Raw genomic sequence first — 25,254 nt, 5'->3', positions numbered from 1 at the left:
TTGTGTAAAGCACAACAGCTCCAGCAGAAGGCAATGACGGCAAGTGTGCCACCAGACAGCCAGCAGCCAGGGTGTCAGGCCCATGTGGGAGATTAGCAGCTGGGGGTTCTAACAGTGCTTGCATCCCCTGTCCTGAGGAGATTCCCCGTTCATCCCACTAAAGTCTACCAGGGACAGGCCTTTCTCTCCATGTTGCTTGTCACAAAGTACTTGGAAAGATCTGAGTTCATCCCAAAGGGAAGGGAGCACTGAGTCCAAAGGAGGAGGGGACGTTGTTTTACATCCAGGTCAGGACTGTGGCCTGAGAAAATGTATCCCAAATCTGCTGCACCTCAAGATGCAGTGCCAACTTCACTCCATCAGTGCTTTGCTGAGCAACGCAGGCATATGTTGCTTTCCTTCCAAATCGTCCTCCAGGTCCCTCAAAGGGCCTCCTGCTCCCTGAGAAGTGTCTCCAGGTGGCCAGTATCTTGCAGGGTGCAAAGGCTCAGAGCAGAGCCATCTCTTGCCTGCACTGCTGTCGGCCTCATATATTTGCTAAGCCTGGATTTCACCCCTTAGTGCCCAAGGTATGTATGTTGTCTGCAGTCTTATCTGTGTTGAAACTCTGAATTCAAGGGAACTAATGCATGTACAAATGAGAGAAAGGATCTCTTTGTAGGCCCTTTTCCTGGATGTATGGCAGATTCATTGGTAAATTCATGGAGAATTCAGCTGTTAAATTCAATTTTATTTCCTCAAACTCTTTGTCAAGAAGTTTCTTTCTTTAATACAGAATACTTCCAAAAATTTTATAATTGGAATAGTTAGCTCAGGAGATACAGACATCTGTTTAGTCCAGGAGTTCACAGATCTGAGATCCTCTGCAGAGGGGCAGCAGTTCTGTTGGAACATATGCACTGTATCTATTTTAAACTTTCTCTCCGAGATGGTCCTTTATGGACACTTTGGAGCAGTGTTTTCCCCATGATGGGTTAGTATTTGTCAGCCGATAGGAAGCTCAACTCCACAAACAGTGTGTCAATGCAAAAGGCTATCATTCTGCAGTTATGGCAATAAATATGCAAGCGGAAGGAATCTTTGGTTTCCTTCCCCGTGGTATTATTATTTATCATAATTTATGGCCTCCTCAAATGAATAGTACTGTTAGTTCAGCATGAAAGAAAACCTGAGAATGCTATTTTTTTCTGTATGTTCTAGCTATGTGTAATGTCTCTTGTTGAGGCTGCAACATTGCTATAGCTCGAATTGCACCATTAAAGAGGTATTTTTTTTTACAACTTAAAGAATTCTGAAAAAACAGCCTCATAATAGGTCCATAAAAATAAAAGAGTTCTCATTTTTAAACGGTGTTTACAGTGTTTCTTAAATTAAAGGCAAATTATTTATCTCAATTTTGAAAAATCACTGGTTTTATATAGCTTCAAATGTATTCCCCAAACTAACTTTGTTGTTCAGGGAAGCAAATAAACAGAACCCTAAAATTGGAACTCTTTCTAACTGGAAAAAGCAGCTTTTAACAGATAAAAATTATATTTCAAATATTAACATATCTACACAATTTTGCTGGGTATTATGAGGCAAAGTGAGATACATACACCTTCTCAGAAATTATAGCAACTTCTCCAGGCAGGATCAGTAGCTGACTATGAAATGTAAACATAAAAATAGACACGATGATCATCATAGTTTCAGTTGCAAGAAAGCTATTGATATACTTGCTATTTTTCTATAAAAGTGCATATGATACCATCCCTATCTAGACAGTCCTTGTGAGATGGTTGTCTAAAACAGATCCTTAAAAGCATAGGCTATAGGAGATCATGCAATATTATAGATACTCTGTTCTACCATACAGTTTTTCTCATTCAAATATTTCCTTAATATTTAATCCAAATCCTTTTTACTTCAAATTAAACAGTTATAGTGCTAGCAATATAGCCCTCTATGTCTCTTAATGAAAATCTTTTTCATTTGACAAAATTATTTTCATACTCCCACATCCAGTCTTTACTTTTCTCATTATTTGACTTAAAAAATGAAGTTCTGTCCATACCTTTTTCTTTATACCTGTCGTTCTGGCTCCTCTCCTCCTTCCTCTACCCAAGGATTTTTCTTTTTTCAGAAGATGTCTATAAAATGTGCTCTATTCAAAGTACTGTAGACTATCACTAAGACAACCCATTGCTGAGGAAAGCAAACATTCATATCCTGCACCATAGAAAGAGTACTTATACTAATATATACAATAATTATATATACCATTTTTGCAACTGTTTGCAATTGTTGAGTGTGTATAAACTTGTGCCCCGTTTTCTCCCTGGCTCAGATGAAAAACCCCAGGCATTTCTCTGATTTCATCCTCCCAAAGTACTTTGTTTCTCTTCATTGAATTTCCTTCTGAAAATTAGAGAAATTTTCTCCAATTTTCCAGAGTTACTTTTAAGTCTGATCCCATTCCGACCTGTCAAAGTGCTTTGATGCCCCGCTTCCCAAAAAAACAAAACACCACTGACTGCTCCTGTCGGCTCAGGGTCTTGTCTTCCAGCATTGCTGACCCTAACGTTCCCAGGCCGCCTTTGGCCCCTTCCACCTGTCTTTGTTCAGTTCCAGTGGGGAACACATGAGACTGGATGACCCACCTGGCTGGATTTTAACCCTTCTGCTGTGATTCGGTGATAACACGTGGGCCAGGAAGTTTCAGCAGCTTTAAAAGCACCCATTTTTAAGGGAGACTTAGCTGCTGGTCTGTAGCAGGCCTGCCGCCCAGAGGAGGATCCACCTTGGCGGCTCCATGCTGCCACCCCCTGGCAATGGGTGCCCCGAGCAGTGGGGCCGGGCAGCTGCTGCCTGGCTGAGCTCCCTGTGACTGACAGGACCATGAATAAAGCTGATGGGGCCTGTGCCCTCATGGCAACAGCCCAAATGGTGAGGCAAAAGGCACAGCCACCAACCCAACTGATATCTCTGGGCCTTCGTTTCCTCTGCCTGATTGCCTGTGGTGACTGTACCAGGCAGTGACACCGGCTACACTGAGAGCTCCAAAAGGCTAGTGGGGTCAGGCTGCAGGCAGAGCGGGGTCTCCATAACCATCATGCAACAGCCACTGGCCTGGCCAGGGGTTCTCCTGCAGTCTGATACTCCAGTGGCCCTTGAGGGGTCTCTGGTGCACAGCCCTACTACCTTTGTCAGTGACTGCTGCGAAAGCACAGCTTGGGCAGAGGGACATGGTATTCTGCAAAGCTGCTGAGCCTTGGAGCAAGCCTTGCCTCTGTCTTCATCCTCACCCAGACGGGGACACAGGGAGAGTCAGCTGTAGAATCGTACGCTTTCAGAGCTACAGCACAGCCCGCCTTTTACATTTCTTGATTTACAAAAGAAGCGACGCCCCCATCCACCCCAAACTGAGCCCCAGCTGACCGCTGGAAGTACCTGGGCAGCTGCTGTGTTCCCCATGGGGCAGCACGTCCCAGCAGGGCATGGCGAGCACCCAGGCCCTTGGTTGGCACACCATCGTTGCAGGGACTTCAAAGGGGCCACTCTTGATTTATACTCTTTCCAGGGAGAGCACACTCAGGCCTGCTTCTGATTTTTAACATTTCAGCTGAGAACGGAGCTGTGCCGGAGCAAGTTTCTCTGGGATAAGAATAGCATCTGCCATCTTAGGACACAACACAGTTGTCCAGCTCCTCCACGGCAGCACGTAGCACTGAGATATAGAAGGCAACCTACCCGCCGAGGAATGTCTTCGAGTGCTATTAGTGGAAGCGTGGCATCTCCACAAACAGGCATGACCCCACGCAGGAGTCTTGCAAGAGCAGGGCTATTTTGAGCTTTTGACACTGAGGATGAAGGGAGACAAATGAGGGGCTGATCCTGCTGGCATGGGCAATCTCCAAAGCTCTCTGCAGCCTTGTCTCCTCCTCTGGGAATGACTCTTGTGAAGGCTGATGGGAGATTGGGTGGGACCTCAGAGCCCAGGAGGCGGGGGCCAGGAGGGAGCTGTGAATTTGCTGGGGACACCAGGCCAAGCCTCAGTCCCATCAGCACTGCCCAGCCGTGCTTATGGCCAGTCCTGCCTGAGGCTGTGCACCTGTCCCTGAGCTTAGGGCACGCAGCTGCCTGCTTTATGTTCGACCACATCCTTGAGAGCTAGAGAGATACCAGAGGGTGTGTAACTGCGTGCAAGTGAAACACGCAGGAGGCTAGAGGAAGACACAGTTGACTTTGCAAACCAGAGTCTAAAGAAGGCTACAGTAGGGCGGAACAGACACAGCTATACCCTTGATGCGAGAGCTGCTTCTTCAGTGACTTGCCTGTCCTTTCCCACCGATGCCCTTTGTGACAGTGCTTTTGTACAAGTCATCAAAGAAACTATCTCCAGGTGTCACACTTACCAGTGTGGCCAGGAGCCATCAGCCTGCTCGCTCCTCTTCGCGCCTGCCGCCTTCTCTCTTCCCTATGCCTGGCTTTGCTGGCTGTGTTCCTTCATTCTGATGACACAAGCTTCCACGGTGGAGGCAATGTGAGGCAAAGGATGGTGCAGCGTCTGTAAAGCAGGATTTCAGAGAGTCTCAGGAGTTTATGTTTGTACAAGCCCTTACAGCTAACAGGGACACTCATGAGATGTTGTGTGTCACCGAGACCCTACCCAGCCCCACCTGAAGCTTTGGAGAAGCCACCCAAGAGGAGCAGTCAGCTCATAGGCGGGTTTGGGCAGGCAAGGCTCACTGCAAGAGACCCTGGCTGTGGGGTGGCAGACCAATGCATTCTGTCAGGCAAGGAGAAAGACTGCAGGAGATGAGGAGGGATGAACAAGTTGGAAGTCTGCTAGGGAGCCACGGGGAAAAGTTGTGCAGTGTCATGAGAAGGGAGGACTAGTCTGGCATCTCTGCAAGGTGTTGGGTAGCTTGCTTAAAGTCCTTGTGATTGAAAACTGAGGTCTGCTCCTAAAGAACCATCTCCCGCTGCTCTCTTCAGGCAGCACTGACAGAGGTTCTGCTCGCCAGCGCTCGCTAGTGCCACTGGAAGCAGGCTGGACGTCCTTGTGAGAGCTGGTGCGCTGGCGGGGCTGCACTTGGGAGCCAGGTAAGGTGAGAGCCCTTTGGATATTGCTGTCACAGGCGTACAGCCATGGAGCTGTCAGTTGCAACTTCCCAGCAGTGTGAGCATCTATTCGTAGACAAGGTCTCTGGCCTTGACTTCTACAAGCTTAGACCAAGCAGACAGTGTCAGTCCTTACCACTTCCCATCACCCCAAGGAGCTCCACTGGCAAGCTCTCCCTTGAAAACATTGTAAGCAAATCAAGGGGGAAAGCATTCGGGGGCTACCTGCCTCAGGTTTGGGCACAACCATTTTCTGCACAGCCTGCCTCCCTTCAGCCCACCACACCAGCCCCACTCCCATCCTTGCGGCCCTGCTAGGCTCAATGCTCCACGGAGGACCCACCTCTGCTTTTGAATACTAGCGCTTGTACAGCAGACAGAGGTGGAAAGCTGTGGACTGTCGCAAGCTTTCAACATCAACACATACCCTGGCCTCTGCTCCTGAGTCTGCTTCTTGTTTCCTTCTAGCGCCAGCTGCACCTCACTCCTCAGTCGCTTCTAATGTGCTTCTTGTTCACTCCGCATTGGTCTGCATCAAGGGATCCTGCAGCCTGGAGTCAGCTGGGGTGACTGGCGGTGAACGCTTCAGACAGGCAGGGCTGCAACAGTGGGTGCGATTTTGTGAGCTGATGTTGCTGGAAGGATTTCCAAATTAACTTAATAGCCCTCAGTTACCTAACCTGTCCTTGATTCACTGTATACACAGCCCTGCAGGCTTTGAGGTTTCTGAGAAAATCCTCCAAGGCTGTGGGGTCTCCCTGAAAATAAGGGACAGAAGTTACCTGGAAGTCAAGAGCTGTCGGTTCTATGAGAACATCAGCTTAGGTAGACATCTGCGGGCTTGTCTTTAACATACCTTGGCACTGTCCGTGTGTCTTTCACCCAAACTGGAGGCAAGGCTTAATGCATCGAAATAATCCAGCTGAGACGGCTGATAGAGCACATGAGACTTTGCGGTTGTACGTGCCCACCGTGCCTCTGCTGTTCAGGTCAGGGTCTGAATGAAGGAGAGAGCGTCTGACAATTTCCCCCTTCCCTTCTTGCCTCATCCCTTTCCCTTCTTCCCCAAAACATATTGGCTGTTTAGATTGTAGGGAGGCCAAAAGCGTATGTGAGGAAGGAATGGAGAGGTACACCCATCAGTTTTCTTCTTTTCTCTTGCTTGAGGCAATGCCACATGCAGCCTGCTGTGCAAGAGGTGACAAGGCGGACCTTCGAGGTGATGTGTTGAGGAGGTGTGTTGGTGCCACACAGTGCATGAGAAAGGGGCCCTAAGGGGCAGTCCTTCCAGCCCATCACCCCAGGCAGGACTCAGTGTTTTGTCCACTGCAGAGAAACTAGGAGCAGCTGGTGGCAGCAGCTGAGGGAATCCAGGGTAAGAGAGATGGCACAATTTAGGGGCACTATCGATGTGTCGCAACAATGCTCTCTGTGCCGAAAATCGTCTCTGCCAAGGGACTCCTTCATGGTGCAGCGTACTGTGACTTCTGATAACTTACTCGGAGACTGATGTTTAGGGTTTGTGACTGCCAGGATCACAAACAGACGCAGGGAAAGGAGAAAAGAAAGGGATCACCCTCTCTTGCCTCTCACATGGGAAGTAAGCTGTGCTGAAAGGACAATGGGAGAAGCATTAAGAGTATGCGAGGGCAGGGCAAGGAGCTGGTGCAGAAGGAAGAGAGCACGGGCTGGATATCAGTAGTCTCCACAGGAATGGCCAGGCTCTAAGTTTGCGAGTCCTCAGTCCTGAGCTTGCATTAGCCCTTCCCTAGCCCTTGCATTGCCCTTCCCCCAACCAGGAAAAGTAAGAAAACTTGTTCTGCAATGCAATATCCCAAGCTTGATCAGAAAAAAACCCAAAGAATGCACTATTTATACTGTGTATGCAGAGGATCTACAGTCTTTATTGTCTAGACATTGAGGTGGGTACAAAGACTAATTGCAGAAGAAAGTGACCGAGAGGTTCACATTTTGTGCAGCCCTCAGGTCACTTTGCTGCCTCATGACATCCTCACTCTTCCTCTTCTATCTTCCTATGAAACTCCCGACTCTTTGCTCGGAGCTTGTTGACCTGCGACTCTGCAATGTCAGCCCGCTCCTCGGCTTCCTCCAGCTCATGCTGGATCTTGCGGAACTTGGAGAGGTTGACATTGGACAGCTCCTCCTGTGCAGGGAGAGGGAGTCGGTGGTGAGGAGCCCAGGGCAGGGGTTTCACTCCTCCCGCGCCTCGGCCTTGCAGGGCTGTGGCTCTTCCCTGGGGGAAGGCACAAACCTCCATCCCCCACCCACCACTGCTTACACATATGCCTCACACAGACCTCCTCATCCTCCCCTTTTTAGAAGATCCATTGTAGACAGAGCACAACAGGGTTTGAACATAATTCTGCTCTGGAATGTGGGAAGGAAACAAATTGGGCCGCTGGAAATCAGATCTTGTTAGCTCTGGAATTAAACGTTCAACTACCTCTGCAGACCCTGAGATGGGGTTAGGAATTTGTAAGAGATGGTGAGTCCATGAGATCTCCTCAGTGTCCCTCTTACAAATCCCCTTATCTGAAGCCCTTGTCTGTACTGGACTGTTTGCAGCAGCAAAGAAGCCATGCTAAGACATTCATCAATTCAGGGGCTGCAGGACTTCCCTCAGTTCATCCCAGAAAAAGCATGCCCAGAAAAAGGCAAAGGCCTCTTGCACAATTCTAAATGCAGGGCACAATGTGGCTTAGGAGTGTACTTGCAACACCTTCCCTAGCTGATAAATTTCCCTGACTGTATCCAAAATATGGAATTCCCTGTAGTAGATGAGCATATGCTGAATCAGAAGGATTTCTTATGCAACATTTTCTGTCTTCCTAGGCACAGAATTCTGGAGTTTTGGCAGGTCATTTGTTTCCACATAACTGCCAAGCTTCTCCAAACTGCAAGGGTCACAGGCATCTTTTGTAAAGATAGTTATATGAATTTCAAAATTCTGAAAATATGTTCTTTTCAAAACTTCTTAATATATTGTACTAACAGTATTATTAATAAGAGCTCCTTCTTACAGACTACTTTGTGGTTCTAATGCAAAACAGTATTTTGTGCACTTGCCCTCCTCATTAGCCTTGTTATTTGCTCATCGATTTCATTCTCAAAGGCTAGGCTAATTTATAAGCATTTCAAAGAGCTTGAAGTCATCCATTATTGACCAGTGGCACTTCCCAAATTCCTTATATTCATCTGCTCAATGACCATGCTACCAACTTGGAAAGTGTTTCTTGTCAAGCACTCAGAGTGATACTTACAGCCTCTTCAGATTGTCTCTTGTAGGATTTCACCTTCATTTGCAGCTTGTCCACCAGATCCTGGAGCCTGAGAATATTCTTCCGGTCTTCCTCAGACTAGAGTGGTTGGTAAGGAGGAAAAAGAGTGAATTGCTTTCCCTACCATGTGAGTTAGCAATTGCCCTTGGCAATCAAGTGCAAAAATTTTTACTTCCTACAAGAGAACATGTCAGCCCGCAGAGGCCTCCTGCCTTACCTGGTAGGTCAGCTCCTTCACCCTCCTCTCGTACTTGCGCACACCCTTCACGGCTTCAGCGCTGCGCTTCTGCTCAGCATCAACCTCCCCTTCCAGCTCCCGCACCTGCAATGAGAAGCCCATCTTTGGAGCTTCCCTGGTATCTCTCCAAGGGACATGTTCACTCATGCACAAATAGCAGCCCTACGCACTCTGGCTTCCAGCTTCTGGATTTGCTTCTTGCCTCCTTTCAGAGCCAACTGCTCAGCCTCATCCAGACGGTGCTGCAGGTCCTTCACCGTCTGGTCCAGGTTCTTCTTCATCCTCTCCAGGTGGGCGCTGGTGTCCTGCTCCTTCTTCAGCTCTTCAGCCATCATGGCTGCCTGATGACAGCAAAGGGTCAAAGCCATTTTGGGGCTGAAGACATTTTGGGGAAGAATACACCCACCATCAGCAGTGAAAGGAGCTTCCAACTCACATCTGTGATGGCCTTCTTGGCCTTCTCTTCAGCATTGCGGGCTTCCTGGATCGTATCCTCCATTTCACTCTGAATTTGGGCAATGTCTGTTTCCAGCTTCTTCTTGGTGTTGATCAAGCTGGTGTTCTGCGTAAAGAGAGATTGGAAGACTTGTACTCTGAGCCCTGCAGTCCCAAACCTACAGTCTGAGCCAAGTCTTTACTCTTCAAGCTTGCAATTCAAAATCTGGAATTCTTTTTAAAGTGCTTGCTTACAAAATGTCAGTGGTGGGCTCAGGTGATGGGCTCTCAGCATGCCTTTCCTTGTGGGTAGCAGTAGAGAGGCCATTCTAGACCACTGTCCTGCCCTATCCTCTGCTAGATAGCAGCCCTCTGTGTTTGTAAGGTGTCAACACAACTGCTTTTGCATCACACCCTTACCTGGGTATGGAGGAGCTGCACACGTTCAGTGGCATCCAGAAGCTCCTGCTCAGCCACTTTCCTCGACCGCTCCGTCTGCTCCAGGGCTGCCCGTAGCTCCTCAATTTCAGCCTGCAGCAGGTTTGCTCTGCGCTCCACCATGGCCACCTGCTCCTTCAGGTCCTCCTGTGTCCTGAGAGCATCGTCCAAGTGTAGCTGGGTATCCTGTAAAAGAGGCAAGAGAAGTTGCAAGGCGGCAGTGTGCGCTTGGGTGCCAAAAATGTCACGGATGTCTTGTCTTTTCCTGTAGCTTTGCTGAACGCACCTTGAGCACTGCCTGTGTGTTCCTCAGGTTCTTTTGTGCCTCTGCAGCCACGCGGTTGGCATGGCTCAGCTGGATCTCCATTTCATTCAGGTCTCCCTCCATCTTCTTCTTCAGCCGCAGGGCTTCATTCCTGCTCCTGATCTCAGCGTCCAGGCTGCTCTGCAAGGACTCCACAATTCTGAGGTGGTTTCTCTTCATCTGGTCGATCTCCTCATCTTTCTCTGCTATCTTCCTGTCAATCTCAGACTTCACCTGGTTGAGCTCAAGCTGGAGGCGCAGGATCTTGCCCTCTTCGTGTTCTAGGGAGGCCTGGACAAGTGGACACAAACATTTGTAACGTCAATGAAGCTACTGCTTGCTTTCTAGGCCATTACAGAACATTTCAGGGAATCTCAGTTGGCTGCACTCCCCAGCCAGAACAGAGAGGGGGACCAAGCAGTTTTTAGCCATATTTCCCTGTTGCTCCTATTTTTAGTGCAGACACCAGTGATTACAGGCATGTACCTCAGCTTCCTCCAAGGCAGCCTGGATTTCAGATTTCTCCTGCTCAATCTGCTTCTTGACTTTCTCCAGCTCATGAATCGCCTTTCCTCCCTCGGCAATCTGCTCCGTGAGGTCAGAAATCTCCTCTGTGGGAACAAAGACCAAGGGCATGGTCAGGCACAGGGCAGAATGGGAAGGGCCCTGCCACACCAAGGGGACAGGCAGCTTTGCAGACCTGCAGGCACAGACCCATGTGGAGCGGTGGGTAGTGGTGCAGAGTGAGAAAGCCCTGCCAGGAGCAGAGGCCCAGGGACTTACGCTGCAAGTTCTTGTTCTCACGCTTCAGCGTTTCCAGGTGGTCCAGGGACTCCTCATAGGCATTCTTCATCTTAAACAGCTCCGTGCTGAGAGAGCGAGACTCCTTCTGGGAGGCTTCCAGCTCAGCCTGCGTTTCTTCATACTTCTGCTTCCATTCTGCCAGGATCTGAAGAGAAACAGGGCGTGAGTATGGATGTGGCAATCAGGAGGGAATGCTCTGCCCACGAGCCCCAGGTCCGGAGCCCAAAAGACCTTGTCAAAGTTCTTCTGCTTCTTATCCAGAGCTGCGCAGGCAGCATTCGATCGCTCCACGTCAATCATCAGGTCCTCCACTTCGTTCTGCAGCCTCTGCTTTGTCTTTTCCAGGGAGGCACATTTGGCATTGACGGCTTCAACGTGTTCCTCTGCATCCTGCAGGCGCTGTGCCAGCTTCTTCCTGGGAGGTGGTAAGCACAGCTCATAACTGGGGACTAAAATGGACATCATTGGTTTTTTTCACTTTCACCACAGTGCTGAGGCACTTTGCAGTATTTGGTCCCCATGCACACAGTGCAGAGCCTTTCCCAGCCACTTATTTTTCTTCCCTTTTTTTTCCTCCAGGGTCTAGCTGTCCCGCTGTCCTCTGCACACACCACACATTGCCTTTCTCCTGCATTCTTCCGCATGTAGCCTATTTGCCTTGTCTTTTTCAAAACAACACCCTTTATAGTGCATATTTCTGTTGCATATAACTCCTCCCCAACCTGCTACTGGGCTTTCGCCTTTCAGCATCTCAATGCTCTTTTCAAGTTTCTGTTATTGGTTTCTGCCAGCCTTCCCCACATTCCCCACGTACTTGGCCTCCTCCAGCTCCTCCGTGCGCTGAATAGCATCCGTCTCGTATTTGGTTCTCCACTGGGCCACTTCGCTGTTGGCCTTGGACAGGGCACGCTGCAGCTCCCCCTTGGCTTCCTGCTCCTCCTCATATTGTTCCCGGAGCAAGTCACAGTCGTGGCGTGCTGACTGCAAGCCATGGGCCAGGGCGTTCTTGGCCTGGTGGTAAAAAGATTGCAATAAGTAGCAGATGTATCCTGGGAAATTTTCTCTTACTGTCACTTAGATACTGGAATATATCCCCGAGTAATAGTGATTAACTGACTGCATGAAAAAAATAATAGCCAAGGTCTGATACACTGCAAAAAGCTGGGAGTTCTCCGCTGACAGAGCATACATTGTACGACCTTATGGGATGTTTTGAACTTTTAATTCAATCACCTTTTGAACTCTTGAACACTGCACCAAAATCAATGTGATGTAAAATATTTATTTCATATGTAACATGCAATATCTTCACCTTTATCTCTTCCTCTAGTTGCCGCTTCAATTCTTCTATCTGTTGGGTGAAAGCCTGTTTCCCTCTAGACAGCTGAGAAATCAGAGCATCTTTTTCCTCCACCTGGCGTGCATATTCACCTGGAAAAGTTTGTAATTAAGAAAACATTTTAACAGCTAGGACAGTCATTTAAGGGCTTCTCGCATTTCCAAATTAGAGATGGAAGTGCTGTACCAGATTCTGTCTGAAGACGAGCTCTTTGAGCACTGAGATCGCTGATCATGCGCTGATTCTGCTCCTCCTTTGTTTTAAATTCACTTAGTTGGTCCTCCAGAGTGCGGCACATCTTCTCCAGGTTTGCCTAGGTGTCAATCACACATAAGAAAATAGAGTTAATACCTCGATTCTGCCATAGTTACAGCAGGAAAATGTGTCCAGAAGATGCAGTTTACATATCTGGGGACTACATGCATACGCCCACAGTTCTACATATTAGATTTGGAGAAAACAGTTATAATATAACCTGATAATAGTTAAATAAGACAAGATTAAACATAAATATTACATTGTTTTGAAATTACTAATAAAAGTATTTGTGTACCTTGGCTTTGGAGACAGACTCCATGTTACTGGCCAAGTCGTCAATCTCCATCTTCAGCTCACTCTTCTCCTTCTCCAGCTTCTGCTTCACTCGTTGCAGGTTGTCGATCTGCTCCCCAAGCTCAGCTGTGCTGTCCGCATGCTTCTTCCGCAGGGTGGCAGCCGTGGCTTCGTGCTGCAGCGTGGCCTCTTCGAGGTCACGGCGCATCTTCTGAAACTCTGCCTCACGCTTCTTGTTCATCTCAATCTGAGCTGCGGTAGCCCCTCCTGCTTCTTCCAGGCGCTCGCTGATCTCCTCTAGCTCCCTCGAGAGGTCAGCCCGATGCTTCTCTGCTTTTGCCCGAGAAGTTCGCTCTGCCTCAATTTCCTCCTCCAGTTCCTCAATGCGAGCCTGGGGAACATTAGGGACCCTTCACACCCGTGCCCTCCTCCTACCTGACCTGAGACTGGGTGAAAGAGGGGAAGGAATGGAGACTTGCCTGCAGCTCCTTGATCTTCTTCTGTAACTGGATGCCCAGAAGTTGCTCATCCTCGATTTTGCTCTGGATCTGGCTGATTTCAAAGTCTTTCCTTTGGGCAAAGCAAACCGTGTTAGAGCTCAAAGGAGGAAGACAAGGGCACCAGCCCAGCACTCAGGTGCCCCACAGCCGCACTTACTTCTTCAGTTTCTCATCCAGCTGCTGCTTATCATTTTCCAGATCCATTATGCTGTCATGGGCCAGCTTCAGGTCTCCTTCGAGTTTCCTCTTAGCTCTCTCAAGGTCCATGCGCAGTTTCTTCTCTTGCTCCAGGGACCCTTCCAGCTACAAAGAACAAGACCGTCAGTGCTCTGCCAGCCAGGTCGAACTCCATACCTGGACTTATTCTTGCTCTCTGCCTGTGTGCTTACATCGTCCACTTGCTGCTCCAGCTTGGTCTTGGCTTTGGTCAGCGTATTGACTTTGTCCTCTTCTGCCTGCAGGTCGTCCAGTGTCTGCTGATGGGCCTCTTGGAGGGCTTTCTTCTCTTTTGTCAGCTTCACAATGGTCTCATCCAGGGCTGCCATCTCCTCTGTGAGGTTTTTCACCTTTGAGAAGAAGGGAGTGAGTGCAGATAAAAAATGTTGTTTAAAACCTTCATACTGGATAGCAAAATAGAGGGCTTTTCTGTGAGAGTGACATCTTCTGCCTTATACCTTGTTTTCGGTGGCATGTTTTTCCTTCTCAACCTTGGCCAGTGTTAACTCAAGGTCATCAATATCTTTCTTCAGCTCTGAACATTCATCCTCCAGTTTCCTCTTCTTGGCTGTCAGCTCAGCATTAATTTCCTCCTCATCCTCGGCTCTTTCAGTCACCTCTTTAACTTTGGCCTCCAGCTGGATTTTGGTTTTGATGAGCTGGTCACATCTTTCTTCAGCATCAGCCAAAGCATCAGCTTCCTGATGGGAAAATACCGTTTTTAGGGATATGTTTTTTGAGGAAGTATCTAGATGCTCTACATTCATAGTTTAGAGTCCTGGATAGCAACTTCGTATTTAAAAATTTAGTTTATGTTCCAACAGAATGAAATAATACAGAATTGATTTTATATTGTTGGTTTTGAAATAGCCAGTTTTGAAAGCTAAAACCAAATAAAATTCTTTTCTATCTACATGAAGGCCTGAGTATTTACATATTTGTGCAAGGTATAGAATCCAATATTATCCCATAATATCAAACATTAGAACAACGTACATAAATTTGTTTTTAATCATAGGAATATCTCCCACATTCATGTTGTGTCGAGTGATAACCATATGACAAGATACATATAAATACCAAAGTCTCAGTTATGCTCACATCATTCCTGTATTTCTCTTTTTTCACCCTACTGTCTTTTTGGAGCAACTGTTTCTGATTTAGATTTTCATCACCATGACCCAAAAATGCTCAGCATCTAGCAGCTTTAGCTTTTCTCTGTGAGACCCTCATCAGCTAAGAAGAAAACGAGTTGCTGGAAAATTTGTCTCTAGGCTTTTTTTGCAACAGATGTCCTGTGGTATTTCTTATATTTTGTCTCAAGTTTCAGTCTAGCAGAAATAATATGGAAGAAAAATTATAATTTTAGCATTGAGCAAATTTTTTCATATTTTTACAGTTCAAGATTCTTTAAAAATTGGGCATGTAAATTTTCTTATCTGTCACATACACTGCATAGTATTACTTTGAGGATAGTCTTTTCTATTCTGTGAATGATTTAATTTAGAAACCACAGCGTTACAACGCGGCAGATGTACCACATAATTTTATGTAATGATTCTGAATGATTTAGGAGGGCTAGCGAGAATATTAAATTCTGTTTCCTCTAAATTAGTTCAGTATTACAACATAGTGATGTTTGTAATAGCTAAGCCACCTCTTACACCAGAAAGAAACAAGTTATCTTCTTCAATTGGACAATAAAGAGAGGAAAAAAATGTCCTCTTAACTTGTCCCAAGAATTCCTAATCATGTGTGTATAAGGATAAGCATACTTAGTTTTGGAGAGGTAGGAAAAAATTACTGGAAGAACAAATATTATACTGATAAAAGTAAAGTTTCTTGGTTGCTCTAATGCAGTTTAATGGAACGCAAATGATAGAGACCTCAGCATACACCATAGAAAAGTCCCACCCATGTAATATCTTGACTACAGCCTCCTGACAGCCCTTATTGAAACTAGTTATATTTTTAAGAGCACCACTTAATGAAATACAATTGAACTGAATTAAATTGTAGTTTCTATGTGTCTTTTGAAAATGTAGTTGTAAATATCGGCCTGATAGTCACAGTTCAGTTAGGATGAGGCATGCTGTAGTACTCACAGCCTGCACTTGGAGCTGCAGATCATTTTTCTCCTGCACCAGTTTCACCATTTTCTCCTCCAGCTCCTTCCTCTTTGCCTCAGACTTTGCAAGCTCTTCCTTGGTTTTCTCAAACTCTTGTTTCATGTTGGCCATCTCCTTCTCAGATTCTGCACTCTTCAGCAAGGGCTTGATCTTGAAGAACAGCTTCATCCACGGCCAGTGCTTGACATTCATGAATGCACGAATGTTGTACTGGATACAGTAAATGGACTCTCTGAAAGGTAAGTCAAATTAATATTAAATATTTAGACCATGATGACACAATAAGCCAAATACAGTGAACCTAATTTGAAGAAATGTCTACCTCCTCTCCACCATTCTCTGGTACTCCACTCTCATCAGGAAGCCCCTGCACCTGGCCTGTGTGCGAGTGATGAGCTGTGCCAGCTTCTCATCTCTCATCTCTTCCAAGAGGCCTACCAGCCCAGCTTTGAAGAACACCTTAGGTAAGAACAAGAAAATAGGTGCAGTACATGTGCTTGTTGTTCAGTGTAGCCTGGCACCCTGTCACCCATGGCAGATAATATGGGAAGTTAAGAGAAAGAGCAAAAGCACAAAGAATTTGTGTAGTGATAGACCGTCTTTTATATCTCCAACCTTCCAGTTACCTACAGTTGAGGAACTGTAATAGCCAGACATTTTGCCTTTGTTTTTATTAACCCTTGATTCTTTTATTCTACAACTTTGTCTTAAATTAGGAACCCTTAATTAACCCTTAATTAAATCATCCCATGGCAATGAATTTCAGTTTTATTCAAGTGTTGAGTCAATAAGTACTTAGTTGATTTCTTTTAAATGCACTATTTGATCATTTCACATACTATCTGGAGAATCTGAGTATCATTCTCAAGCCATGCAAACCAAAACCACATAGTACTTGAAAAAAAAGTTCTTGTACCTTGGTGTGACCGAATTTGTATTGAGTGTGGTCTATATCAATTGATCCAAGAAGTTTCTCACAAGCCTTCTTGCTGTCAATGAACTGTCCCTCTGGGATAGCACTTGCATTTAATACTTTGTATCTGGGGAAAGAAATGGAAGGACTTGCATTGAACTCAATGATCTTAAGGGTCTTTTCCAACCTAAATGATTCCATGATTCTATGAATGTAAAGAGGTCTGTTGTTAAGACCAATTGGCAGGTACACTGCAAGGAAGATTCTAAGAGCTGTTGAGAACATAACAGCGCTGATAAACATAAACTTTAGAGAAGGCTTTAGTCACCAGAGGTGAAACTTAAATTTCACAAGATACTCAAGGTGGACAAAATGATCCAGTAAGGGGAAGAAGTCTGACCTCTGTTTAAAATCTGCATACAGGACTCTATTGGGAAATCCTTTCCTGCAAATTCTGATCCCTTCCAGCACGCCGTTACACCGCAGCTGGTGAAGAACCAGTTCATGCTCCATGGCACCTAGCAATTCAGAGCACAAATATATGCTATATGCTGTAACACAGAAGGGAAGAGCTGCACCATACTGAAAACCTTCTATATGTGAGTGTCTTACCAGGTGTTTTTGTTTCATTTGGGATGATGCAGCGTACAAAATGGGGGTGGGTGCTTCGCAGATTGGTCATCAGCTTGTTTAAATTCTCCTGGGAGAGTCATTAACAAAAGTTTATATTAGCAAATGTAATTTGCTATAAGCATCAAGCCCTCTGGAATGAGAGAATGAGATATCAGACAAAACTTAGCTTGCAGAATCCTGAACTGAAGCAACCTGCACCAGTTTTTCAGACTTTCCACAGATCTTTGCTGTTATTAACTTAATATATAAAGTTCTTTTGATTAATCTGTAGGAAATATCGTACTCTTAAACATACAATTGTAATACATTTCACTGACTCTAGTGGACTGCCTTCATTAGAAATTATATCCATCTTCTATTGGATGTACCCAAAGAGATAAACTGGTACCTCTGTGAGGAAGTTTGAAGCACACTACAGTAGGCATTTAAGCTGGGTCATATGGAGCACACTACATAGAACCTTCCTGTTTTCCCCACTGAAAGCAAAAGGAACAAAAATGACAAGCTAAGTTTTATATGTCTAGATTACATGTTTATCCTGTAAGGTGAGAATAAGGTGAGATGAATCCTAGCCTTGTTTTGTAATTAATAACTGTATATTTATTTATAAATAAGTATTGTCTCTAATTAGTGGAGGGAAGCAGGTGCCTCCACAGGACATCTCAGAGTACGTAAATGAAGCAGCCAAAACATCAAGATGTCTAAACACTAACATGTCTAAACAAGAGGGATAGTGGAAGAACGTTTGAAAACATAACAGAAGCGCAACCCAAATGCAGCAAATAATATTTCTCCTATAACATTACCTCTTAAAGTCTTATGACCTTTAAACATAGGCTTATTGCATTCTTTTTTAATGATACATGCTGGCAATAATTTCCCACTTGCAAGGCCAAGGCACTACTGCTATGATTATTTTTCTTGGGGCATATACACACACGCCCATGTCCTGTGTCGGAGCACTGGCTAGAGGCTGTCAGGTGATCAAGAATCATATGAAAGCAGATCTGTAGAAAAAATCAGGCTATAGCAAGAAGGCAGTCCTAAAAGAAGGACGAATATGGTTATAAATAACCTCATGAGACACTAGGTAATTCACCTGGCAGAAGTGTATGGAGCAGTCAGGCAGCAAGACTTGGTTATGACAAAGAACTGTCAAGTATCTGACATCTTAAAAATCCATAACTCAAGGAGTGGTAGTATTTCAACTATAAGAGATTGATCCCTGAATCATGGAGGAAAACTAGAGATATAAATGGGGCAAACAGGTCATCCTACAGACCAGTGAGCAGAATGTTGTTAAAGGGCAATAAAAGGTTCCAAAGCCAGAGGTGGGCATCTGAAGGAAATGCAGTATATTTTAGGAATATTTTAGAAGTTTTGTGTATGACATTTTCCCATCTGTAGACATTATCCTGGGACAAGTGGACAAAAAGAAAAGTTGTGCATTCAGTGGAATGGCGCATATAAAGATTACAGTGGATTTATTCCTAGCAAAATATGGCCCAAGAACTTCAGGGTCTTTTAGCACAACTAAGCCAAAAAAAGACTAGCCATTGGTTGGTTTATTCCTCATCTTAGGAAGAAATAGTGAACTCTCTACTGTACCCGGAAAAGAGCTGAGACAGTCTGGAAGGAGGAACCCTTCTTCTTGCTACCTTTCTTGCCAGCACTAGCCTCTGCAAAATTGAAAATAAACAAAACAGGTTTTAGATTTTTCCTTTTGCCTTTTATGATTCCTTTTTGTAAGCTGTACATCAGTGAAAATATGGGATTCATAGAACCAACCTGCTTCTGCTCCACCATAGTTGGCAAAGAGTAAGGCCAATGTTTTCAGTGATGATTTCTGGTACAACCCAATGACAGTTTCATTCAGGGGGTCCTTGTTCTTCTCAAGCCAGCCAGTGATGTTGTAGTCCACTGTGCCAGCATAGTGTATCAGGGAGAAGTGGGCCTCAACCTTCCCTTTGGTAGGCTTGGGCTTCTGGAAGTTGCTGGACTTGCCCAGATGCTGGTCATAGAGCTTGTTCTTGAAAGAGGTGTCAGTTGCCTTGGGGAACATGCACTCCTCTTCCAGGATGGAGAAGATGCCCATGGGCTGGAAGAAATGCACAAGAGAGATAGATTGTAATTTAGTTTTCAGGGCAATAACGACCTTCACCTAGGCAGAGTAGTAGAACACAGACTGAGATACATATCAGAAAAGATTACTATTCAATTACATTTTCTGCTAGAAAGTGAGATTAAACATATTGATACTTACATTTTTTAACACCAAATGAATCATGAAGATTAATGGAAATTCATTTAGTTTGTGCTGAGAACATGCTTTATAAAATCAGAGCGCTACCTTCTTACCCAGAGGGACTCAAAGCACACAGATGTCTTAGACAAATCGAACATGAGCCAACAATACACCCTTGTGGCAAAGGCAGCCAGCTCATCCTGGGCTGCATTAAGAGTGTTGCCAGCAGCTCCAGGGAGGTGATCCTTCTCCTCTGCTCAGCTCTGCTGAGAAACATCTGGAGTGCTGTGTCTAGTTCTTGGCTCCCCAGTACAAGAGAAACATGGACATAGTCGAGAGAGCCCAGTGACAGGCCATGAAGATATTTAAATGACTGGAACATCTGACATACAGGGAGAAGCTGAGAGAGATGGGACTGTTCAGCCTGGAAAAGAGAAGGCTCTGGGGGATCTTATCAATGTGTATAAATACCTAATGGGAGGGGATAAAGAAGACAGAGCTAGAAGCTTGTCAGTGCTGTCCAGTGACAAGACAAGATGAAACAGGCATGAATTGGAATGCACAAAATTCCATTTAAACAGAACAAAAAAGCCGTGAGGGTGGTCAAAAGCTGGAACAGGTTCCCCAGAGTATCTGTGGAGTCTCAGTCAGCCACTGAACTTTTCATCTCGTGCAGCATGAATGCTTTCTCATTGTCAGTCAAAGGATGCACATGTAAGTGCGACTGTGTGCTGACAGTTACGTATGTCCATCTTCTATGTTAATTTTACAAAGATATAGCTGTTCTTCTGTACAAGCACAAGGCTGTTAGAGCTGAAAGGTGAGGAGGACACGGTGACCTGGGAATTGACTCTAGCTGTTTTGGAAGAGCACTCTTATTGGGAGTTTAACAATCTTTTGGCACTTGAAAAGAGATCAGTAAAGACTTGCTGCCACAAAGCTGTGTGAAATCTCCTTCATGTCTCACTTGACAGAAAAAATAAACTATAGGGCAAGGTATTTTGAATAACAAAAGCTGAATATTTGGACATGAACATAGAAGATCCCTTTGAAAAATGAGACCAAGTAGTTATAGAAATTCCATGCATGTAATGCATTTGAACGGGAAAGGTACCTTTTCAATCAGCTCAATGCAGGCAGCCAGATCCATCCCAAAGTCAATGAACGTCCATTCAATTCCTTCTTTCTTGTACTCCTCCTGCTCTAGCACGAACATGTGGTGGTTGAAGAACTGTTGCAGTTTCTCGTTGGTGAAGTTGATGCACAGCTGCTCAAAGCTGTTGAACTGGAAATAAAATAAGAAAGACCCATATTTGCAAGATGCGGCAATAAGTGCAAAACCTCATCCTTTAAAAATAACGAATGTAGTTATCTTGGCTTCATTGTCAAGTCTGTGCATTTCTTCAGGCTGCTTTATGTCTACATAACTAAACAGAGAAATGTATCAAATTAATCATCCACGAGGAATTTTTTTTTAATTGATAAAAATGTGAAGACAAAATATATTTCCTGTATAATCTGAGACCAAATTACAGGGAGAAAAAACCCAAGCTTAGGCCTATCATGATATACATGTTTTTATACTGCCTTGTCCTTGATCATTTAAACCAAGGAATTTTTCTGGTTGGATCATTCTGTACTTTTGAGTTTGCACATCTTGAAATAAGATAAGTACATTTTTTACTTCGTGACAAAAAAAGACAAATAGCTGCAAATAATTATGTGATGATACTACATCTTCTTTAAAAATATGTCTCAGAGTGATCATAACATCCAGTTGTCACTTCCAAATAGCTCTTACCAAATCTTTGTTACTTACATCAAAGATCTCAAAGCCAGCAATGTCCAGCACACCAATGAAGTACTGTCTGGGCTGCTTTGTATCCAGCTGTTGGTTGATACGGACAACCATCCACAAGAACATCCTCTCATAGACAGCCTTTGCAAGAGCACCTACAGCATTGTGCACCTATAAGAAAAATAAATGGCTGGAGTTACCACACAGAGCAGAGGAGAACCAAAAGCATCTTAATTGAAAACATTGTTCCAGGTTACCACAGATTTCTTACCTGCTGCGCAGTTTGACCCTTGGTCACATATTCATTCCCAACCTTGACTCGAGGGTAGCACAGTGCCTTGAGCATGTCAGCTGAATTCAGACCCATCAGGTAGGCAGCCTTGTCAGCAACTAAAAAGACAGAAGGAAAAGGAGGAATTTAGCGTCACTGAATTCTGGAGTATTCTCTAAAGGCTGCAGGGTTCAGATTTCAGTTCTTTGAAAACTTTCAATAGGCTCTTATAGACAGAATCTTGGTAACATCAAAGTCGTCATTATGCATATTGAGCTTTCTAAAAGAATTTACATTTGAAAATCTTCACTGAAGCATGTAGAAAGTAATGATGTTTTCAAAAATCTCCTGGCACAAAATTCAAAGCTGCAGCTTGCCAGTCTGAATATTTGTAGTACCTGTGTAGCTCAGGAGCTGCAGTGACAACAGTCAGGTGCTGATCTACATTCAGGTGATTGAAAACACCCGATATTTAGGGTGGAACACAGAGAGGATATCTCTGTTCTCTTTCAGATACAGAGTCTACGACCTTTTCTGAGTTTTGGTTTCTGATGTTCAGTAAAACTCACTGGGTTTCAATCTTTTGCCTATGATACTTCCCACTTTCTACCTATTCCTTTAGCAAGAGGAGCCGTTGCTCAGAGAGCTGGAGATGTGGGTTGTAGGCCCTGCACAACAAAGGAGAGGAATCGAATACACCTCTGACATCAGAGTTCCCTGAGCATCTGACAGGTGAGGGTGAATGGGAAGGGAATCCTGTTAGAGCTAAACCACTTGGCTGTTTCACAATTGCAAGCCATATTCCAACAAAGGTGTGACTAATAATGTTACAGGAAGGACATCCATCGCTCCTGACTTCCTGGAAGTGTGTTAAGGACAGTTTAAACTATTAATTGTTCATAGCAGAAGATACAAAAATCTTGAGATCAGGGAACCTGATGTACTGAGAAGAGGACAAGGGACAGTTTTTTCTGGCTTACTGGTTTTCTTGGGATTCTAAAGTCCAAAAAAGAACAACTTTTTCTGTCTTCCACATCCATAATGGCTTACAGAAGAGTTAATTATTGAATTTGATAGTACCTTCTGTGCCTTCTGGCTCTGCCTGCTCCTCTCTTGGTTTCTGCTTGAACTTCAAGTTCCCGTAGTGCATGACAGCCCCTGTCAGCTTGTAGATGGCAGTCTTTTCATCAGCAGTGAAGCCCAGGATGTCAATGGCACTCTGGTAATACAATCAGCAAAGTGAAATATTTGCATGTTATGTGATGTATGACCTGTGTCTGTTGACCTGTTTCATAAGTTACTTACATCTGTAGCCATCAGCTCCTCCTTGTCATCAATACTGGGAACGGTGATCTCACCTTGACTCACAAAGGGGTAGTCATATGGATTGGTGGTAATGAGGAGCATTTCTGAAAACAAATAGGTTCATGGGTTAAATTTTACTGGTTTTGTAATGTAGTTAAATGTTGCTCAGTGATCTTCCTCCAAAAAGCTCAATGACGCCTCTTACCAATGAGCTCCGGCTTCTTGTTGGAGGTGATCTGATAAAATATGTGGTAACTTCTTTCTGCCTTGAGCTGGAAAGTGACTCTGGACTTCTCCAGCAGATCTGGAAAGGACAGTATGACAGAGTTAGCACAAGTACTGGGGAGGGTTAGCAGGAATGGGATCAGGCCAGGAGAGTCTCTTACAAGTTTCAATGTCGGCAGAAGCCAGTTTGCCTGTGGCCCCAAAGTGGATTCTGATGAATTTGCCCTGTTAAGGGGAAAAAGAAGCATTTTGGCCTAGATGCATTTCATTGCCATCTCCTTAAGTGAGAATAGCACTAGCCCATCACTACTGTTATAATGAGGAGGGATTTTGTTCAAAGCAACAACTTACAAAGCGTGAGGAGTTGTCGTTCCTCACGGTCTTGGCGTTTCCAAAAGCCTCCAGCAGTGGGTTGGCGCTGATGATTTGATCCTCAAGCGTTCCCTGCAGGACGATAATTATTCCTGGTTATCCTTTCCAAAAATCATGTCAGGAACAGAGGAAAGCATTGATTCAAGCCACTATCTATTAATTTACCTGCATTTTGCCGGACTGCTCTTCCTTCTTCTTCTCCCCACTTGCTGCAATTGTTGCAAAGTACTGGATGACACGCTTTGTGTTCACAGTCTTCCCTGCACCGGATTCTCCGCTGTCAAACCAAAGAGAGAGGCAGAGAGCGTGTGGTCAGGCAGGAGGTCCCCTGGCACCCGACAGCCCCGCAGGGACCCGAGCAAGGAGTGTACATACGTGATCAGGATCGACTGGTTCTCACGATCTGTGAAAGGGGCAAAATGAAAGATAGTGTTAGTAGTTGACCTGGGTAACGCTAAGCTGAATGAGAAGTAAAGCTGTAAATGTAAGTTGGAGCTTCTTCAGAAAGTCCAAGAGTGCCCAATGCCTTTCCAGGTCCCAACAATAGTGAGTGTAAGCCCAAATGGATGAATAGAATCAAACTGCCTACCTGTGTATAATCTGTGTATAATACCTGTGTATAATACCTGTGTATAATCCATATACTGGATTATATGGAATGATAACTTTTTCTTTCTTATCAGGGAAAAAATGTAGCAAACTGAGTCAAGTAGTGTTTCTGCAGTGGGACAGTGTAGAATTTCATACAATAGAGTGCAAATAATACACCGTGCTGAGCCCATGCATGCTTCTGGGTCAGTTTCACTTGAAATGAATTCCTGCGTAACGCCATCAAGCTCTCAGTCATACAGCTCTGTGGTGGTTTAGCTGGCTTGTCACATGCTCCACTGAGATCAGCAGGGCTTTTTGGTTTAGATTGCTGTGAGGGGGGTCAAGCACTCACCAGTCAGCATGAACTGATAGGCATTGTCAGAGATGGAGAAGATGTGTGGAGGGGCCTCCTGGCGCTTCTTGCCTCGGTAGGCCAACACCACCTCCGGGTTGTACACCGGCAGCCACTTGTAGGGGTTGACAGTGACGCAGAAGAGACCCGAGTAGGTCTGCGAGGAAGGGAGACAGCACGTTGGCTTCCACTTAGCCTGGCAGAGCAGTTCCTCCTAGCCGCCCAAAGGAAGACTGCTGCTGGTACTTACGTAGATCATCCAGGCTGCGTAACGCTCTTTGAGGTTGTACAGCACAGCGGGTTCATGGAGGTGGGTCATCATGGCCATGTCCTCAATTTTATCATACTTGGGAGGGTTCATGGAAAAGACCTGATCTTCCTTCACGGTCAGGGTCTGCCAAGGAAATGAAGGATCGCTGTATGTCAGCTAACAGCTCAGAGTGGGAATCAAATGCTGATCTGAAGCTTGAATTTTGCTCACCTCTCCAGCTTCAGTCTTGACAGTGACCTTCCCTGTTTCCCTGCTCTGGATTGTCCCTTTCACAAAGGATTCTTTAGGATGAGCCACAAAGACAGATGCTTTGGCATCAAAAGGCTTGTTCTGGGCTGCAATTCTCTCCTTTTCTGACTTTCGGAGATAGGGAGCTGCCTCCCCAAAAACAGCCATCTCAGAGTCTGCAGAGGCCATGTCTGCACTTTACCAAAGGTACGTCAGCAGAGGACTCTAATGGGAAGGAACAATATGGCACTGATTATTGGCATCTATTCTGTAAGATTGGGAAAAAGTTTATATCCTGTGCCTTGGTTTCTCTTCATAATCTGAGGATTTGGAACATCTGACATGAGCTAACTAGAGACTTAATTTTTAGGTCAACTTAGAAAATAAGAGGTTTTTGTTGATGACCTTCAAACGTTTAAGAGGGCAACTTTTAATGACCTTTCAGAGCTGTGGGTTTGGTGCTTTAAGAATACTGTGTCTGAAAGATAAGAGTGAATTTGCTGAGCAAGTTTCACTAAGACATCACTATTAGGAATGGAAATACAGTTAGGACATTTTGTTAAAAGGATGAACAGTGAAGTAACATTTCTGAAAAACTGTAGTTTAGGCGACCTACAGTCTTGGAAAACATTGAACCTGTGGGACAATTGCCTCTTAAATATAATGGTAACAGAAAGGGAATGGGAAATT

The 25,254-nt window shown here is 45.0% G+C and overlaps 1 protein-coding gene across 3 annotated transcripts; it reads right to left on the bottom strand.

Moving 5' to 3' along the window:
- Window positions 1-7,091: 7,091 nt before the first annotated feature.
- Window positions 7,092-24,753, bottom strand: LOC309597385 (myosin heavy chain, skeletal muscle, adult-like; the record flags this gene model as incomplete). 3 transcript variants are annotated; one of them, XM_082326699.1, is made up of 38 exons in its annotated part: window positions 7,092-7,270; window positions 8,388-8,483; window positions 8,623-8,727; window positions 8,814-8,984; window positions 9,080-9,205; window positions 9,499-9,702; window positions 9,803-10,111; window positions 10,307-10,431; window positions 10,604-10,769; window positions 10,856-11,039; window positions 11,439-11,635; window positions 11,937-12,055; window positions 12,150-12,276; window positions 12,517-12,906; window positions 12,995-13,085; window positions 13,173-13,318; window positions 13,405-13,581; window positions 13,690-13,932; window positions 15,337-15,592; window positions 15,683-15,819; window positions 16,277-16,400; window positions 16,674-16,791; window positions 16,886-16,973; window positions 18,515-18,578; window positions 18,691-19,004; window positions 20,266-20,436; window positions 20,971-21,120; window positions 21,221-21,339; window positions 22,301-22,439; window positions 22,526-22,629; window positions 22,731-22,829; window positions 22,912-22,975; window positions 23,102-23,194; window positions 23,288-23,399; window positions 23,498-23,525; window positions 24,066-24,222; window positions 24,316-24,459; window positions 24,547-24,753. In XM_082326699.1, 38 exons carry the CDS (start codon window positions 24,751-24,753, stop codon window positions 7,118-7,120), a joined length of 5,817 nt encoding a protein of 1,938 aa, XP_082182825.1. In that variant the 3' UTR covers window positions 7,092-7,117. The 3 variants fall into 3 exon arrangements, with proteins under 3 accessions (XP_082182825.1, XP_082182824.1, XP_082182826.1); XM_082326698.1 differs by having other exon boundaries at window positions 18,515-18,585; window positions 18,695-19,004; XM_082326700.1 differs by having other exon boundaries at window positions 18,515-18,585; window positions 18,710-19,004; window positions 24,547-24,732.
- Window positions 24,754-25,254: the final 501 nt, after the last annotated feature.

The sequence above is a fragment of the Platalea leucorodia genome, assembly GCF_965183815.1.
Source record: "Platalea leucorodia genome assembly, chromosome: 14".
Classification (NCBI taxonomy): Eukaryota; Metazoa; Chordata; class Aves; order Pelecaniformes; family Threskiornithidae; genus Platalea; species Platalea leucorodia.
This window is presented reverse-complemented; position numbering and strand designations above follow the sequence as displayed.